This window comes from Anarhichas minor, unplaced genomic scaffold (genome assembly GCF_050575085.1).
Source record: "Anarhichas minor isolate MPS153535 unplaced genomic scaffold, ASM5057508v1 ptg000054l, whole genome shotgun sequence".
In the NCBI taxonomy this organism is placed as follows: domain Eukaryota; kingdom Metazoa; phylum Chordata; class Actinopteri; order Perciformes; family Anarhichadidae; genus Anarhichas; species Anarhichas minor.
In genome coordinates this window covers 19,397-38,919 of record NW_027466500.1, presented here as the reverse complement: position 1 = coordinate 38,919, position 19,523 = coordinate 19,397, and the positions used below count along the sequence as shown (strand labels likewise).

Genomic DNA, 19,523 nt, shown 5'->3' with positions numbered 1-19,523 from the left:
CCATTTTTAGACAGGCATCTCTGCGGCCGCCCCGGGGTCCTGGGCCGGGCTGTGATAGGTCTGGATTTTATTGCAGTGCAGTCTCCTTCAGCTCGCCCTTCTACCGGTGACGCCTGTTTCTGCCGTGTGGTGTGAGGAACATCTCTAATAAAGTCACTATAGTTCACCACTCGCTCCATCCTCTACTGGTAAGAGAGCTATATATTCCGCCTGACGCTGTTACTCAACTCTATAACAAGCAGCAAGTAGTGTTTAAGCTCGCTTTGCGCACACCGGTACTCTGCAGGCGAGCTAAGTTAGCTAAACTAGCTGCACTCGGCATGCTGCGTCTGACACATGACAAGTTAGCTAAAGCAACGTGTTACATGCCAGGTTTGCTTTGAATTTCACGTATCATGCTGCTGATAAATTGGTGGGTGTTCGGCATAGCTACTTTATCTAAGAAAAGTTTGACAACGTACTACTTAAACTTATTCATTTCGTTAACTCCCCCTAGGGCCTAGTTAGCAGCAGTTAGCTGGCAGATAACTCGAGTGAGCTGGTTAATTACCCCCATCCCACTAATTGGCACCGACATGTGCCTGGCCACGCCTAGCTGTCCCTGCCAAATCCACGTAAAGGAGTAACGTTAGTTTGATAAGAGCCGGGCCTGAAATAGACACTCCATTGCGGCAAAATGGCTCCTCTCTCGCTCAGTAACCTTGTCCATCGGCTGTCAAACACTTGCACTGCTGTGACTACCTGGAGCACTGTGATGCTGTCACTGTGCCAGATGTGTAACTGACATTATGAAAGCGAAAGTATACGTGTCCGCACTGGCACTCTAAACTTGGCAACATAAAAACGTATGCTATGTTAATGACAGACAGGATATTAGCAGGATATTGGTTATGAATGCACGCTAATGCAGAGCTAGCTTTCCACTCAACAGGTACAGCAACCACAGGAAGAACAGAAAGTGTAGCAATTTACATCTTCACCTGAATCAGGCTTGTTTTCTTATAATTTAAGAACAAATGCATCTTCTATACCAGACTGTATTTTTGCATTAAGGTTAAGAAGTGTATAGCCTGAAAACATAGTTTATACCAGTATTTCTATACTGTAACCTCACAATACACACGTGTGGGCATGAGTGGTGCATTCATTAGAGACGGCACTTCCTGCCCTTACCTCCAAATATTGAAGCCATTGATACAAATATTGACATAAATAGTTATGTCAGACATTTTCCTGACAGCTTGCTACAGCTTCATTTACAGACCTTGCATTTGCGTTTTTGGCAATTGCTAAATCCATCATGAAAATTGATAATTTCATTTTTGTAGTCATTACATTACGTTACGTTGTGTTTTTGTATTGTACAAAAGCTGGTGGGTAGAACTGTACTTAATGTTAGAAGAATAATGATGTTGCTTCTGTCCACAGATACAATGGCCGTGCCTCCCTGCTACGCTGACCTGGGCAAGTCTGCCAAGGACATCTTCAACAAAGGCTATGGTATGGTTTCTTACAGTTTGACCAAGTGGCACTGATGATGTGACAATGTACCGCCAAAGCTGGTCGATATCATGGATAAGCTTTTATTGTTTTTCTTCAGGATTTGGCTTGGTGAAGCTGGATGTCAAGACAAAGTCAGCCAGTGGAGTGGTAAGCTCATTTCTTTTTGGGTTGAGAATAGAAAACTAGAATATACTTCAGAGTAACTAAAGTGATGTAACGGCACATTCTAGTTGCAAAGGAGAAAGTAGATTTTGCAATTTGAAAGCTATTGCAGTTCATGTTTATTACACTGCTTGCACTGGTTAAATAAGCCTTTATTGGCATTGTCGGAACAATGAAATTCAGCCAAAGTAACTGTGCCAGTCTTCATTTTCCTTCGTGCTCATCCGTGTAGATTACAAAGGTTTCAATTGTCTATAAAAAATTGGTAAAACAAGGCATTTAGCACAAGGCAACATCTTCATATTGTGTTTTGTCTGCGCAACAGTCTGAAGCTGAATGGTAATACATTTTCCTGTCATGCCAAACAGAAGTGCAAAGTCCCACATCTAAGAAGCCGAAACTTGCGACTGTTTGGCTTGATAAGTTTTCTACTTGAACATGAAAGTTGCTAATTAGTTATTTCAGCTGTCTAGATGACACACAATTATTTTAGTTTCTAACTTGGCTTTAAAAAAAAGAGCAATAGCCAAAGTATGACTGACTGCTAAAAGTAATGATGGATCAATTTATGGCTTTCTTTTCATCCATTGTATTTCATTTGAATGTCTCTAAATTTGTGCTTTGCAGGAATTCAAAACAGCTGGTTCCTCCAACACTGATACCAGCAAAGTTGCGGGCAGCCTGGAAACTAAATACAAGAGGTCCGAATATGGCCTGACCTTCACTGAGAAGTGGAACACGGACAACACCTTGGGAACGGAAATCACTGTTGAAGATCAGGTCAGGAAAATATTCAGACTTTATACACCTGTTATTTAACCCAGTGAGCATGACGGGGCAACATCCATTTATCTGAATGTCAAATGGTTTTCTATTGTTTCTCACAGATCGCCAAGGGTCTGAAGTTGACTTTTGACACAACCTTCTCACCAAACACTGGGTACGATGATGGTTCTGATAAATAAATGCATAATTAATTGAAAAGTTGGTTCCATGTGGATTTTACTCTGCCTGTTGCGTCTCAACTGGAATCATTTCGGCAACCCGATCTGTGCCGTACATGCTTCTGACAAGTGTAGTTGTCGGCCATGTGACTCCAGTCCCAATATGGAACAAGTCTATTGTATCACATTACTGTGATCGGCTTTTTGCACATACACAACATTTACCAGTGTGCTCAGCTGCTCCTACAGTCCTTGTGTTTGCTTTATTAGAGGTGTAAAATCACATGAGGACTACGGCACATGTTCCAGAGGAAGCGTTTCCTCTTTCATACGGAGTGTGGGAAGGTTGATTGTAGTTGTGTTGCTACATCGAGACGGCCTGTTTTAAGGCTACAGTGTCGTGCTCAGACTGGGAAGTAAACTCCAGCACTTTAGCAGTATCTCCCAAACTGGAGGAGATCTAATTCAAAGCCAAGCTGGTGAAATAGTTAAAGTGGCTGATCATCATGTGGCCTTTGGGTAAAAAAGAAAACCCTGTAGCAAACAGGAAAACCCTGTTTGCTACTTGACATGTTGAGAATTATCTCTAGGAGGTCACACGTCTATGACAGTGATCCCTAAGGTGCCTTTCATAACCTCCTGGAATGCCTCGAGGACAGACCAAGGGTGCCACAAGATTTTTTTTTTATTCTTTTATTTTTTATAAATGTTTCAACATATAAAAAAAAAAAGGATGAAACAACACTATTGTATGTTTAATTTTTTTATATATTTGTGTCAAATTGGCTAAAAACATACTGCAGGAAATGTAACCTGACCCACTTGTATATTGTCTGATGCCTAATCTGATTTAATTTTACACCAACAGCAAGAAGAGTGGCAAAGTTAAGACCGCCTACAAGCGCGAGTTCGTTAACATGGGCAGCGATGTGGACTTCGACTTCGCCGGGCCCACCATCCACGGAGCGGCTGTCGTCGGCTACGAGGGATGGCTCGCCGGTTACCAGATGAGCTTCGACACTGCCAAATCCAAGATGACCCAGAACAACTTCGCTATCGGCTACAAGACGGGAGACTTCCAGCTGCACACCAATGTGTATGTATTTACATCAAGGTCCATCTGTGAACCTTCAGTTCACTTAATGTAGAATTTGGTCAGTGTTTTCAATACCTGCATCCACCTGACCAGTGACGGCCAATCTTCACTGCCCAACCTGCAAACATATTCGTTAATTCACCAAACGCACCTGAACAACTTCATGCACTTGAGTAGCACAAATGTCAGGACTGAATCAAAGACACTGTGTGTGTGTATTCCAGACTTTCTTTTCTGTAGCATGACATCTCTCGTACGCTTATTATCTTTAAAGCAATGACGGCGCTGAGTTCGGAGGCTCCATCTACCAGAAGGTGAGCGACAAACTGGAGACGGCAGTCAACCTGGCCTGGACCGCTGGCAGCAACAGCACACGCTTCGGTATTGCAGCCAAATACCAGCTGGACAAGGATGCCTCCGTCAGCGTAAGTAGTGCAGCAGAGGCTTCCAGAAAATGAAAAATGTGACTATCGTCACAAACTGACGTTTGTTTTGTTTGTTTTTCTCCATAGGCTAAAGTGAATAACAATAGCCTTGTTGGTGTTGGGTACACCCAGACTCTTAGACCAGGTAAGGTGGTTTCCTACAGGTTCATGGACAGCTGGAGGATGTTTACAAAAATGTTTATAGATTTAAGAATGCCTCTATTTTGAGTCCTCGCACACAACACTTCAGTTTTGAGCAAATGCACTTTGAATACTGTGACCTAGAATATAGTCATTTATAGCAACTCTTAGCAGCCTGCGTTGTCCTGTCAGCCCTCTCACAACCCGTGTTTAAGAAGAGCCGGTTTGCACTTAAAGGCTAATGTTGGTCCTCTTGCCTGTGCAGGTGTGAAACTCACCCTGTCTGGCCTGGTCGATGGCAAGAACATCAATGCTGGAGGCCACAAGCTGGGTCTGGGCTTGGAACTGGAAGCCTAAGCGTTCAACATACTGCAAGGGACTCGGGAATATCAGAAGAATCTGGCCTTAAATGTATGTCCAACTCTAACCAGCAAGGGGATGTCTTGGAGAGATCGGTTCAAAGGCTACGACAACAAACTCTAACTTGTCAAGTACCTCTTTAAGTTGGTGCTTCCGTCATTGGTATATTTTACCTTTGTGGCTTTTTACTTTGTAGTTGCATCTATTCAGGAGACAGTTGTTGGCATATTATTTATAAATCATGTCATTTTTTTTCTGTCCAACACTGGCATAATAATGAAATACAATCCCTTTGCCTGTCATCAGCTCTGTGGCTTTATTGTGATAATTCCCAGACAGTCGACATCACTTGACTGTTTTGTGCGGTGAGCGTCGTACCTTCGCTCTGATTTTACAATCATGACCATCTGATATTCCTTTGTCATCTTCACAGTTTTAATTTAACAACCACGTAAAGTACACTAGTCTTTTTCTGCTATTTAAATCCTGCTGCACCCTTTCTGTTCATGCACACGAGGACAAACTAAAGCTCTGTAATGTTTTTTTCTTTAGCGTCGGCCATCAGGGTTTGTGATGTTCTGTTAAAGCTGCACATGTGACCTTCCCTTAAACTGGGCAGTTTTTGGGTTGCTTAATGTCGGGTCTGTAAGTTTGAAAGGAACCTGTACACTTGGCCGACCAAGCAGAATTAGTTTGTTTTATTTCCATTCTGTACTAACAGACAGCTAGAGGGTACGCGAGTCATGTTCACAGTAATGCCAAATTATCGTTGTCCGGAAGAGATGTAACTCAAAGTTGCACTTGTGCACTCTTGGAAAGTGCTTTCCTGTACTGGGCGGTGACAGAGCCCGCAGGGAGTCTTGGAGGTCCTTATGTGTGTGTATACATTTTCAATAAAGTCTTTGAACTCCACAAATGCATTTTTAATATGTGATATTACTAACGACTCATTAACTAGAGGCCTGCATCACAGAGCGGGGTGAGATGGGTCCTAGTTTAATGTGAGCTCATGGAATTTATTAGGCAGGAGTCAAGAGTTGTTTACCAGCTTATCTCGCATGTTTACAGGAAGTATAAGCAGCCTCAACCAAATGTTCACATTGTTGTACAGTTGACTTCAAGTTGTTTTGACACCTGCGCACTCCAACAAAATCAAGAGGCATGTTAAAAAGATAATGCTATAAGCTCTTTGAATATTCAGACTGTTCTGTTCTTTATAACAGAAGTGCACAGCAGTCCAATTTTGAGTTGACACCTGAACTTTAAACATTTTTATGCCGGTCTTCCTTACAAATAAGCTCAAGCGCTGTCAACTTGAATGGGGAGTCTTTTAAATGTGGTTGAAGTCTTGGGTGTTGTGTCAATCAAGTATTTTCAGGGACTTTACTTATAACCAAGATCCAGTTTGAAGGGGTATTTTGGATAACGTCACTGTAACTCCACTTTGTTTTATGAATGTGTCTACATGAGTAGATGGAGGTGCTTATGTCTCGTGTGAATGCTCAAAACCTTTCGAGAGGAAACGACTTGCAGTGAAATGAAAGCAACAAAGGAAACCAAGCCAAAAGGACACCAACTGAGACATGTTCTTACAAAGCAGCACGATAAGTTAAACACGCACCGTAATGAGACTGAGTTATTCCAAGGTTACAGGAAATATGTTGGATGGAGTCGGTTGTCCGTCTGATTGGTGCCCCTGACTGGTTGCAGTTGCCTCGTCATAGCTGCCCACAGTGCTGCCTGGATATTGTGTACAGTACCTGGCAGCAAAACGTTTGATTTACTGTCAATCGTTTGTGATTTGTGTGGAATGGCACTGCCTGTGTTAAATGATTGTTGCTATTGATCTACAGCAACCCTCAGCAGTTGGTCTCAACATCTGGTGGATGGAGGCTTCAATGGCGAAGCAGCAACACTGCAGTAAGTGGAGTGGTTTATTGCCAGAGAGGGGAAATCAAACTGTAGGTGAGCACGTCAGTGTTAACACACCCCTTGACTTGTCAATTGTAGACGGACAAGAGGTTCAGACGCAATAGAATTTGGTGAGGAGGCCAGCAAACATATTCAGTGGATTGATATTGCATTTATTTTTCAGCACATACAAAAGCAAATATAAGTAACTTTTGCATATTTTACATTCATGATTAAATGATTGAAGTAAGTCAAAATATATCACATTTGAAGTCCAAAGGCGAAGCCGTTTGTAAACAGAAGAATCATGCTCTCTCCTTTTAAAATAGCTGTTTGGAAGAGAAATTACAGCCTCTTTGCTTGGCTCAGTTTATACCTTGAATTAGCATATGCATGTATTAAGCCATTCTCTATTTTTAGCGTCGCTATCCCTGATATTCGCCTGTCAACTGCTGTCTCGTTCAATTTAAGGTGGACATGTTGTAAATCCTGACTTCCCTTTACGTCAGCAGATGTTTGGCTTTTAGTGCACTTGTTTCTCTGAACTACTCTCCACCTCAGTCTCACTTTGAGGATTCTTTATTTTTTCTGAACCTTCAGACAGCTTTGATTTCTGACCCTGGCTTCCTGTTAGTGCCCCCTGATGCAACTCTTTGACTTCTGAACTGACAGTTGTCTTTTCCCCTGGCAACACAGTTTGGACTGTTTGGGTTTTACCCCCACTCTTTGGTTTCTGATCCTCCACTTCAGGAAGACTTTTCACATCAGATTCAAGAGAAGACTCTTCGTCTTGATTTGTATTGCTACCATTTCTAGCATCTTGAATGCCTTCTGCTACTTTATCCTCACCTTTTGCAGCTTCAGGTTCACTGATTCCTTTTGGGTCTGCATGACTGCTTTCCCTTTCCTCACTCTTGGATGTTGTACTTGAAGATACTTGAGCTTTTTCTGAAAGCTGCTCTGTCTTTACGGACAGAGTGCTCTTTGTCTCTGCTGTAAAATCTGCTGTTTCTGAAGCAGGAACTTTGTCTAGCACTTGAACACTGCCTAGTCCCCGAGTGGTGTCTGATTCTTTAGACACTTGGGCGGGGGTCTCGTCAACAGGCTCATTCACTCGAGCTGAGATCAAACTCTCTTTCTCAGCGTCTCCTTTTTTACCATCAGTTTTTTTCAGAAGCTCATCCTCCACAGAGACCTCTGACTTTAAATCATCTGGGTTTGAAGAGAGATCTTTCTCAACTGTTACGATTGTCTCTGCAGCTTCTTTCTCTTCTTTTGTGTTTTCAGCTGCTTTTTGATGCTGCTCATTGTCTTCCTCATCAAGGCCCTCACTTAATATAACTTTGCTTTGAGTATTTTTATCTCTGTCACAATGAGAGGGACCCTCGCCGTCAACTGCTTCAGTCTCCTCTGACTCTTCTTTACTCGTTTGACCTTTTTCAACATCATCCACCTCACCAGGAGTCCCATCATCATCTCCGTTCACTAAATTCACTCCCGATGCTACTTGATTCTGCTCACTATCAGTCATCTGCTCGCCTTCTCCCTCGCCACTGTCTTTATTATCCATCTCTTCCTCACTGCTCCCTCTATCTCTTTTAACACACTCCTGCTCATCTTTTTCCACCTCTGTCTCCTCCGATCCTGTCTCTTCAAATTCCGACATCTCAATTTCCCTGGTGGTCTCCGTTATGATCTCCTCTACGAACTTGTACTGGGGTTCAGCTCGTCTGTGCGGGCCTCCCGGTCGGCTGAGGCAGGGCAGGGTGTAAACGGGGGACTGGTGATAGATGTAGGGCAGGGACATGTGGGTGTCTGACATCGTGGACAGCCGAGCCTCCTCGCCACAGAGGAGTTTCCTGCAAGATAGGAGACACAGATTTTAATCTGCAATGAACAACGTGCACGTGCAGTGTTGATACTGAATTTATTTGAATCTTCATTAATGAGAAAGATTTGAGACTGGTGCAAAAGCCTCTAAATGGTGTGGCCTTATGTGTCATTAAATATAGTGTTGTGGTTTAGTTATTTGCCTTTTTCTTTACATTTGATTTTGTTTACAAATCAAATCAAATGGGTAGTGTAAGGGAATTATACATTATTGACCATCTCTGTGATACCCATTGTATACCCATTGTGCAGTGTCTGATTGTTTGCATCAGGCACTGCACTGCAATTGTATTGTACTTAAATGGCACATTCCTAATAGAAGAGGAAGGATCGAGATTAACAAGAGAAATTATGGAAAACTGAGACATTGAATTCTCCTCATTCCCAAAACGCTTTCCCTGGTAATAACAATGAGTCCCTCTTTAGGTAAACCCACGTGGACTCAGTACACCTTACCTGTAAGACAGTATTTCCACATCCAAAGCCATCTTCACATTAAACAGGTCCTGGCATTCCCGCAGGTAACCAGACATGTCAAATTTGCAATTGATGAGCTCATTTTCAAGTTCTTTGATTGTGTTCTGCAGTGAGAGAGGAGAGAACACGTCAACTGGAGACCATGGGAACACTAAACATGGCTTTATTAGATCGTGCACTTACAGAAACAGTCTAACCTGGTAATGAATCAGTTCTTCCTTGTTGCGATCCTCGACGTCATGAAGTTGCTTCTCCAGCGCTTCCCTGGTGCCTTTAGCGCAGTCCAGTTCGATGTTATTGGCCTGCAGGCGCCTCCTGTACTCCCGGATCTCTTGCTGGGTCGCTTTTAACGCCTCTCTCTTGCCCTCGGCTGCCTCCGTTAATCTTGCAAACTGAGATCGGAAAGTTTCTCCCAGCTGCTGGACGTCGGACATGGTTTGACCTTCCAGTTGTGCCCTGATGTCCCGGAGTGCCGCAGTGACGCCAGAGTTGCCAAATTCCTGCGCCTCGACCGTCACTTGCGCATTCTGGATTTGGTCAAACATCTCGGACACCTCTGCCTCATGGTTTCCCTTCAGGAAGTGGATTTCATTCACGAGAGCCTGTGCTTTCTTATCCAGCTGGATTTTAGCCCGATACGCGTCGCTAATGTCCCTCTTGAGGACCACAATGTTGCTCTCGGCATCCGATCTGCCACGCGCCTCCTGTTCATGTTGTCCTCTCAAGCTGGACAGTTCTTCGTCCAAATGCCGATGCTCGATTTCAATCTGGTGCTTCTGATGAGTGATATCCTGAACCAGCTGTCTCAGTTTCCTGAGCTCTGGTCCGCACTCCTCCTCAAAAATAGACGCGGGTTTATCTTTCCCTCTGATCTCCCCAATTTCTCTCTCTAGCAGATGATTCTGGTGCTCCAGATGGTGCACCTTCTCTATGAATCCCGCCAGACGATCATTCAAGCCATGCATCAAGTCTTTCTCGTTAAACGTCCCAGATAGCGGGCTGATCGAATCCATGCCCGTGGACACGACACTGGCATTCAATTCCGGACGTTTAGACCTGTAATGTGAATACTCATCTGGAGTGATCCTGCGCGGTAAGAAGAATCTGTTAGCCATGCTGCTATTCAGGCTTGTCGTGGTGAATCTCCGGTGTAGGGATGCGGGCTTTTTATAACCGTGGCCATCTGCTCGGTATGCAGAACGGAGCTGTCCGCGGTGCTGAAAAGGTGTAGCATCAGCTGACGGTCTAGTGAGAGCTCACACTACGTTTTGTCGCAGACAGCAGTCACGTGGACAGTAGATGTCGGTCCTAAAAGCAACGAACCCTCTGTGCATTATTATTACTGGTATAATAATAATAGTTTTTACTATTAGTATGTGTGTCAGAGCATTGCAGTTGTTGTTAAACTCCTTCATTAATATTAATATACGTATATCAATCCACGTGTTTTCACGACCAACCTGCTTTACTAGCAGATGACGTCCTCCCGTCCTTTAGAGGAACTTCTAATTCACAAGCAGATTTAAACTCGCACCTTTTATAGTATGGTGTTGAAATCTTAATGGCATCTAGATCCAGAGGAAAAGCCTGAAATCAAGTCATTTGGTTGCATATGTTGTTCAGATTATTTGTTTTCAGTGGTGGAATGTAACTCAGTACATGTAGCCCACTCAAGTACAGGAACAACGTTGAGGTACTTGTTCTGGTGCTACTCAAGACTTCTACTTTACTTTATTTTGAAGGGAAATATTCTATATCAACTGCATTAAGACAGACCTACATTTGATATACTTTTACTAGCATTAAGAATGCAGGACTTTACTTGTAAAGGACTCTTTCTAGACCGTAGTATTTCCACTGTTTATACATAAATATGAATGGATATACAATATATTCTCAGATGCTCAACCTTCTCATGATCTATAACTTTCCTCCCAAACTCATGAAATCATAATCATCTTAGGTCCATAAAAGTAAACATCAACTTAAGCTGCTATTAGTTGTCAAATGTGAAATATGATTGTTATTTGAGTTATGTTACAGTCTAACTGTTTAATGTTAATCTCATTGCGTGTTCTATGAAAGCGGCAAATTGTGTTTTCATTTTCTCCTTCTGCTATTTAGCTAGTAAATCATATAAAAACACCATTAACACCTCAGGCCTTTGTAGACTTAAATAATGCCCTCCTTGTTTGTGCTCTGCAGCCATCTTTACTATTTTTCTAAAGAAAGGGAGTCCTGCCTGCGTTCAGCTAGTACTAACCAGAGCAACAATACGTTTGAACTGTAGTGTGGTTTAAGTTTTACCATTTCAAACCCAGTGAAAAGTGTCATGTATATAAAAACAACAATGTAAGACACCTAGTATAGTGAAAAGACGTACATAAATAAAGGTTACTATGTTCATCTCACTATAAAGAGCTTAACTGTAGCTTCTTTAAAAAGATTTAGTTTGGCTTTGCATCATTTTATTTTGATGTGTGAGCTGTTTTGGTCACGGTGTAATGTAGCTACAAATAGAGCCGTTTATATCCGCCTGAAAAAAGGTGTGATGTTTCATGTTCTGTTACAAAGAAATCCACTTTTTTTTAACGTTATCTGATCTTGAGCTGTAGCACTCTGGCATATATTGATTTTGCAGTTATGTGATTTTGATGAAACAGTATATGTGTTTTATTTATAGCTCTTTTATGATTGCTGTCCTGGTAAAGACATTAAACACAGAGATAAAGTTGTAATGTTTTATATTCTTCAGAAAGGACGTTTGGTAGATTATTGTTGTTGCATGGCAAAAGAATACAGAAGGCAATGTACCCGTCATTTCTATTCAATACCAAAGCTAAAGCACCAATATGACAAATATTAAACTTTTGAACTTGTGATTTTAGCGTTTAATGACGATGGACAGCCCGTCGCCCACAGTGAGCATGCTCAGATCAATCCTCTGGTCGTTGTGTAGCTTCTTATTCAGAGCATCCAGAGCCTGGGAGGTGAGGTCATCGGGCGCAGGATTCACAACCTTTCCGCTCCACAGCACCTTTCAAATAAAGCAACAACAGTGCTGTTTTATTCTGTTCCATCATGCCGTACACCTCTCCATACCACAACATGACAGATCCTGCTTGTGTGTATTGTACTTACATTGTCAATCGCAATGATGCCCCCTGCTCGTATGAGCTCAAGGGACTTCTCGTAGTATCTGTCATAGTTTAACTTATCGGCATCGATGAACACAAAGTCATATGTCCCAGCTTCCCCGGCTGCTATCAGGTCATCTGATGAAACAGAGATGAAAGTCATGAATGCAAAAAAATGACTCAGTTCATTTTTATCAGAACTCATGACTGAGATTTATATTTATTTATTTATAAAAGCACTTACTCAGTGTCTTCATGGCTATTTGGTGGCGGACATCTATCTTATTTTCAACTCCAGCCTGAGAAAAGGTTGAACTGTATGAGAGGTGTGCAGGGATCTTCATTTATCTTTTAAAGAGACTGTTAGGGAAGACTTAAACAGGAATTGATTTTGCATCTCAATTTGAAACAGTTCCCTGAGAAGACACTTTTTTTACTCTACAGCCAGCAGCATTTTGTGAAGTCTTACTGACGGAGTGTAGACGTGCAGGGTGAACAGTGTGCTGTCTGCTGCACAATTTGTCTCTGACAGAAGCAAAAATCAATCTTACTAAACTCGCAAAATACCAAATGCAAGTGCCAGGTTGTGTAATGGCACATGTACTGAGTCAAGATTAAAGGTTTCATGAACAAATCCTACCTTTTACAGTATCTTCTTTTATCTTGTAGACAATTTGAGTCATGCTGTTCAGAAATACATTTTCTCACCTCTTTAAAAAACGGTGTGGCAATGTCCACGTAGGTGCCTTTTATTTCACAAGCTACCACTCTTCCATTCTCTGACATGGCCAAAGCCATGCTCAGTGCATTGTACCCTGTGTACATCCCTGCAGAAAAAACATCATGTTAACCCAAACAATAATTCGATTTTCTTTCTAGCAAAGAAAAGCCATGCAACCGAATGCCTATTTCTAAAATGTAATCAAAACTTTATTGATGAAATATGAATACTGCAAAATTCAAAGCCGTGAGACACCTCTTTAAAATTCCCAGTAGGCAATTTCAGGTTGTGTAATTTCAAAAGCTTTTAAATACATTTTTATTTTCTGCTTTAAACACTTGAAATACTTTATTGAAATAAATTCAGCTGCCATTTTTCAGACCTAAAAAAAATGTGTTAAAGTAAAACAAATTAATTTGCTCAAATTGGATTGGTTAAAATTCCAAAAACATAAATTGAGCCTGAATGGTGTCGTCCACATCTCTGTCCTGTCAGGTTATGTTTTGTCAGTTATAACCAGATTGATGCCTTTCAGAGTAAAAGATGTTGTGCTATAAAGTAAGCAGTATTTTATTTTCAGCATTATGTATTCTGCTCTGGTTTACGTTTTTGCTTCGTCTTCTATTTGATCTCACATAATCTCACCAATTTCAATCGCTTTCGTTGCATTTATCAGTCTAATGAGATTTGCCATGAACTGGGCTTGTTCACTGGCAACCATCATGATACCCCATTGGTCTTCAAGAGTTCTCTGAAATGACAACATCAAAAAAAATGCACACATCATTATATTGTCTGAATAAACAAGATATCTTGGTACTCCTCATTTGCTGTGTATTCTTTTAAAATGTATTGTTTTATAGAAAGGGACGATAATAGAATGTAGATGGGACACAAAATACAACTGGAAATATGCAATTCTAAGCAAGTGTGTCTTCAGCTATACTTTTAAAAAGTATCCAGTCCCAAAGTTTGATGCAAAGTTTAGAAGCAACAACTTCAAAGCCACAATCATCTTTAGTTTTTAGCCTGGAGCTCCAGATGACCAACCAGCCTTCGTCTGACCTAAATAACCTGCTGGTGGCTCTTCAGCATGTTGATTCATGTTGGCAGGCACCTGCCCATGCTAAGCTAAAGAGGTGATCAAAAGAATCCTGAACTGAATTTCATAGGGAAAAAATGTAAAGATATCAACTTGGATGTAACAAGGGGGCTTGACCCAGAGGCCCGAGCAGCATCATACTGAAACACCTGTAAACAATGCAGGAGCGTCTCACTAAAACAAATGACAAGTTATGAAATGAGTGCTTGATTTATTTTCTCCATCTCAGCATGAGACACTATAGCATACGAGGACTCGTTGGTTCTCTTACCAGTCTGAGTTTGGTGAGAACAGGGTGCTCCCTCAGAGAGTTGTTGACAACATACTGCAGCACAGGATCGTCCTTCCCTCTGCTGTGGCTCTTCCCTATCAAGGCAGACTTTCCCACGCCTGACCGACAAGAAACAGAACAGCAACCACCACTTAACTACCAATCCAAGAAATCCCTGTCATCTGCCAGATTATACACAAAACCATCATATCATACCTGTTAGTACAACAGCAAGTCCAATGCAACAAATCATTTTGATACCTGTAGCCATTTTGGGGGGGGGGGGGGGGTTGGCTCAGTGCTTTGTTAAAGAAAGGTTGAACAGCTCAAGAGTAAATCCACTGAATCTCTCAGTGTCCGTCCTATTTGTACAATACTGTCTGTTTGTTTTGCTTAACCTTTGAATGGGAGTCTCAACTTATTGATTTTTCAGGTATTGCGAAAGTAGGAAAGTTTCTGTAAGATAGACAACAATATGTTTGTATCAAAAAGTTAGTCTTAACATATTACTGCAAACAAATTACAAGATTAAATCTCTGCATATTACAGCAGAGTCCCAAGACAAAGGTCTCCTTTTATTAAAAAGGTACCAACACTGACCCTATAGTTTTTAGCCGAGTTTGTTCTTTTTGTATCCTGAAGCTGTGAAACTCAAAATACTGCAGATCAGTCAGTTAATTTTTAATTCAAACAAACACACTTTGGACTGTTTTATCTGTGTGTGTTTGTTCTGTCTGCCTGAATGTGCACTATTACTCAGCACTGTGTATCACTGCAATTCATTTGTAAAATTTGTACTTTTGTGTATTTCACAAGATGAAATCCTCACTGTGTAAATTCTGGTGTGAGTAGTTTTAAATTGCTGTCAGCTGAAGGAATCAAGACTCTCTTTTAGTGTTCATAAAAGCTTTAGAGTATCCAAAAAGAGTCCCATAATTCTGAAGGCAACATTTACCCTGGCAGACCGTTGAGTACACGTCTGGGTACAGACAGAACTATGCCAAATTTATATTCAACACTTTACATTCCATTGCTGAGGTTATGTCACTTAACAGTTTTCCCACTGTCGTACAATACTGCCTCTTAGTGGTAGAAGGGTTTATTGCTTTATTTCCTGGTTTCCAGTCCTCTGGGACGTTCAATGATGAGTGAATTTACAGTAGTTTTGTCCAGCATTTTTCTGAACTCCGTTTGTAATTAAATGTGCTTGCACAAAGACCTCCTTACTCTGAAAGTGTGTGGCGTTCCACAGCAAAGCATGTCGAGCAATAAAGAAGAATGCAGTCCGTTTCAGAGCTCATATGATCCCTGTGCTCCCAGACATTACAGTTTTTGTTTGTGAGTGGCCAAGAAGCAAAGAAAGACTTGTTATTAATAAACAAGCTAAGTAATAGTGTTTGATTTCAATTCAAACCAGATTTATATTGTATAAATGTATTCTCATTATATACTCAAGATCTTCGTCATCGGCGTTTTGGTTATTTTGTAAAATGTTTGTAAAAAAAAAAAAAAAAGTTTGATGAAATCTTAGGTAAAGAGGTAAAGATTTGACACCAAATGATGGTTTACATTTTCTGCTACCTTGTCATTTGCTGGTGCTTTCATTATTTTAAGTGTTAACTGTTAAAATGATTTTAGTGTTCAAATGCAAAAAGAAGCCTTAAAGAGAGACTACGACTGGTAGCATGACGTGGCTAATGTTAGCTGCTGTGTAACTGACATCCATTGATTAGCTGACTTGATGAGTATTCTGTGCTTGTGATTATACTGTTAGACAAATTCATGGTACCATTTATGGTGCCAGCTATGCTTTCATAGACACTGCTTATGTTTGATATATATAGAAACTGGACACACAGCTGCAGAGGGAGAGGTCAACGTGGGCACTTTATCCTGTCAAATTGCCAGCAACAGTGGCAATGAAGAGCCAGCGAAGTGAGTGGAGTGGCCGTACTGACCTAAAAGCAGAGCTTAGCAACTCAAATGTGAGTGTGGCAGACTTTAAAAAAAACAATTCTTTAAGAATTGAATCATGTTTTTAGATGGTTTACAGGAAGCATGTATCTACTTCCATCTTTCAAAAGTGATCTTTTTAAAAAACAACATTTTCTTTGAGCTTATCTGTAAAGTAGGCAAAGCTTAATGAGCTCAATGTTTTGCAGAGCAAGACTGCCGGAGTGTTTTCATGAGCCACACTTTAGATCATGTCGTCTCGCAACTTCAAAACGGGAACAGGGAGAGACGGTAGCCAGGAATGTTCAAAAAGGGATTTTGGGGATGTGAGTGGGATGTGAGGTCTCTCCAAGGACACAGAGCTTCCTCTGTCTTTTCCCTAATTAAGAATGCACAGATACAAACAAAAACATGCCGCCAACAACAACGCGTCAATTAAATTAGCTGTGACATGGACTGTCTTTAACAGAAAATGTTTAAGTTGTGATGAGGAAAGGAAGGGGATCTCTCAGAGTCTGCACACAGGACCTGGCGGTGAAAATGAGATGCCGTGTTTTCCCACCACCTCTCTCTCCCTTTCTCCCTCTCTCTCCAGCTGCTTCAGGCCTCTGCTTATGTGACGCTAATTGTTTCTGCTACTTGTGCCAAGTACCTACTCTTCCCCAGCACATTCTACAGACAGGCCCGGGTCCCTCAGCTGCTTTTTGTGTCTGTTTAAGGAATGAAAAAATGTGTGCTGCCATCTGCAGCGAGCACACCACTGTTCTTCCCCCCCTGGCCGTGACTGTCAGAGTGCCACAATGATACACATTCACAAACTCTCTCAGAGGTAGAAAAAAAAAGTGTGTGGTAGAGAAACAAGAAAACAAAACTGACACATACAACTGCTAATATGAAACAAAATAATTCAAGAGGTTCCTGTTTTGATGCATTTAGCGCGTGGGAGGAAAGACACTGTACATCTGAAAAAAGCCTTTTGAATTTTTGCAAAACCATGCACAGAAGATATATATCTATGGAGTAGATTTAAAACCAGGCCCGTCTTAAAACTTATGTGACGGTCTGTATTTTGTTTTTCAAGCATTATCTAGAAAGAAAAAAAACTCCTGAGACAAGTCCACAGAAAGTTTTAGGCCTTTTTATCACTCGTGAGTTCATTCAAACTGCATGTCAATTTATTTAGTTGTTTAGTACCTAAACGTGAACAGCAAGTGGCAGTGTTGTTTAGCTAATCCACAGGCTCGTGGCACAAAGAGAGCCAGGCCTTCACTCCGCTGTCTGGGAAGTAATATCACTTTCCTCTTGTTGAATTGACCTGTGACACCATCACAGAGTACAGAGAGCGGCACATATTGACATGCTTGTAATGCCACATGGCTGTTACATCCTCCGTTTGTTTATGACGGGGAGGCTGCTTGTGATGCACTCTCATAACAGCAGTCAGTTTGGCACCGTGTCAGCAGGCAGATAAGCGCGCATGAATATTAAGTGATGCTAATCACAATGGAGAGACCGACGTCAAAACGACTGACAGACATTTCTCGGCATTCAATTGACGTCCTCAGATTTGTCCTCCGTTTGACAGCAGCGTCTCCCAACATGACATGCCTGTTTAAAGCTTCCGGAGGAGGCTCGCACAACGTGCACACGCACCAGCACCCACCATTAGAGATGCACTGACACTGATTTTACTCAAACTGGGCCACTGTGCTGCTGTGCAAGACCCGAACGAGTGTTTCTCGACATACACACACACACACACACACAGACAAAGAGCATCGGTTTATGTAGGCCACTTGGAGAGTTGCAGAATGTAGATGAGGATATAGCAAAAATATTCCCCCAAACTGCTTTTCAATCATGGAAATCTGGATTTATTGCTGCAGTATTAAACTACAATGTATTTTGGAGCATGAATGTCGAGGATAAGTCCTTCAATTCATTATCATCCTCTCTTTGTGTATTCAAGCCGTACAGAACAAAACAGAGGATCTGCTTCAGGAAAAACAGAAAGAAGAAATGAATGGCAGGTGTGGTTGTTTGACTTTCAAATCACCTAGGCATCTTTTCTATTAACCCGGCGTGTAAATAAATACATAATTCAATTTCCATGGAGTCACACAATAAGTTGACAGTCCTCAAAAAGATCAAACAGGCTGCTTCAGGGCACGTGAGCCACAGTGAAAAAAACCTTGGCTATGTGAAAGGTGTTGACACCGTGAGCAAGCCACAAGAAGAGACAAATGTCATATCCTCAGAAACAATTACCACTGGTTCTTAAGCCAGCAGGTCTGCCAGCTATATCGTTGTGTACACAGTAGAGCTGCTCCCACAACACCTCACAGTGTTTCTCAGTCAGTTTCACAGGAAAAAATGCTTCGTCTTTGTAGCAGTACTGAATACTCATATATGTAACTGCCCTATTCCCCTTTAACAATGTACTTCCTCCAGTCTTTCGTGTGCAGAAAGTCACATTTTTATTTGCTCATCTCCACAAAGACAAACTCAATCTCTGCCTGAGTTCGTGTCCAGAGTCACTTCATCCTCCCTTCCTATTAGTCTCGCTCTCATCTGACTGCCGTGTCCCATTGTGATCGCACTTGAGGCGCTAATGATAATGTTATAACCCAGACCAATTTGCCATGGCAATCAGACTCGCTTAATTGAGTTGATTAGAAGCCCTCTGTCTGAGATGACCCCTCCGGACTTGGTAAAAGGGAACAGAGAGAGACGGAGGATGCGGTTGCAGGGATGGCCGGTTTCTTCAGGCATCCCATCACTGTGCAGGAGACACATGGGATATGACTGTTTGGAGGCATGAGCAGACACATGTGTGTGTGTGTGTGTGTGTGTGTGTGTGTGTGTGTGTGTGTGTGTGTGTGTGTGTGTGTGTGTGTGTGTGTGGGTGTGTGAGAGACAATTCTTCATGTGTGGGGTGTTGGGAGATGTCGTGTTGGGAGAACAGGCCTTCAGGGGGGTGTAAAGAAGGAGAGGGGTGGGACAGTGGCGCTGACGGGGGATGGGAGGAGGGGGGGGGGGGGGATCTTGGCTTGGGCTTCGAAATCACAACACTGCCTCTGTAATAGACCCGGACACAGACCACATCTGAAGTTAATCCAATCAGGGAGAAGCATGGCGCTCCCATCCGCTCAAGACACACAAACATAAGGTCAAGAGCAGCTTGTATTAGCGCGATGATGTCAGGGAGAAGTGGTGTAGTTAATTGACTTTCAGCACGTTTAAAAGGCTAAGAGAGATGGAGAGATGAAGGAAAGCAGAGGGTTTGCAGCAGGTCCAAGAAAGACAGATGTAAAACGAAGGCCAAATTAGTCAGCGCTTTATTAGCTGCTTGAAATCAACATTTCTGAGTAATTTTGACCATTTTACTGTTTGAGTGTGGCAGGTTATTTAGAGCAGTTGGTTACTCTTT

At 41.9% G+C, this 19,523-nt stretch overlaps 2 protein-coding genes and 1 pseudogene across 2 annotated transcripts; 1 reads left to right on the top strand and 2 right to left on the bottom strand.

The window, feature by feature from the left end:
- Window positions 1-37: 37 nt before the first annotated feature.
- Window positions 38-5,547, top strand: LOC142931741 (non-selective voltage-gated ion channel VDAC2). The gene is made up of 9 exons (XM_076075815.1): window positions 38-188; window positions 1,429-1,500; window positions 1,601-1,650; window positions 2,293-2,445; window positions 2,553-2,605; window positions 3,478-3,705; window positions 3,980-4,130; window positions 4,218-4,275; window positions 4,537-5,547. The coding sequence occupies exons 2-9, from the start codon at window positions 1,434-1,436 to the stop codon at window positions 4,626-4,628; spliced, it is 852 nt and encodes a 283-aa protein (XP_075931930.1). The 5' UTR covers window positions 38-188; window positions 1,429-1,433; the 3' UTR covers window positions 4,629-5,547.
- A 1,518-nt stretch (window positions 5,548-7,065) lies between these two features.
- LOC142931658 (uncharacterized) lies at window positions 7,066-10,324 on the bottom strand (annotated as a pseudogene).
- Window positions 10,325-11,793: 1,469 nt separating this feature from the next.
- On the bottom strand, window positions 11,794-14,411 carry LOC142931821 (catechol O-methyltransferase domain-containing protein 1-like). Its single transcript, XM_076075936.1, has 7 exons — window positions 14,402-14,411; window positions 14,141-14,259; window positions 13,413-13,518; window positions 12,755-12,873; window positions 12,291-12,345; window positions 12,051-12,184; window positions 11,794-11,946 (listed from the first exon to the last, which is right to left on the bottom strand). The coding sequence occupies exons 1-7, from the start codon at window positions 14,409-14,411 to the stop codon at window positions 11,794-11,796; spliced, it is 696 nt and encodes a 231-aa protein (XP_075932051.1).
- Window positions 14,412-19,523: the final 5,112 nt, after the last annotated feature.

Excerpts from the sequence above, each read along its gene's own strand:
- LOC142931741 (XM_076075815.1), top strand. The coding sequence starts at position 1,434 with ATGGCCGTGCCTCCCTGCTACGCTGACCTGGGCAAGTCTGCCAAGGAC. Across the intron at positions 2,606-3,477 it reads ACCTTCTCACCAAACACTGG|CAAGAAGAGTGGCAAAGTTA; the intron begins GTACGATGATGG and ends TTACACCAACAG. Across the intron at positions 3,706-3,979 it reads TTCCAGCTGCACACCAATGT|CAATGACGGCGCTGAGTTCG; the intron begins GTATGTATTTAC and ends TTATCTTTAAAG.
- LOC142931821 (XM_076075936.1), bottom strand. Across the intron at positions 13,519-14,140 it reads TTCTCACCAAACTCAGACTG|AGAACTCTTGAAGACCAATG; the intron begins GTAAGAGAACCA and ends TTGTCATTTCAG. Across the intron at positions 11,947-12,050 it reads GCATCATTGCGATTGACAAT|GTGCTGTGGAGCGGAAAGGT; the intron begins GTAAGTACAATA and ends TTTATTTGAAAG.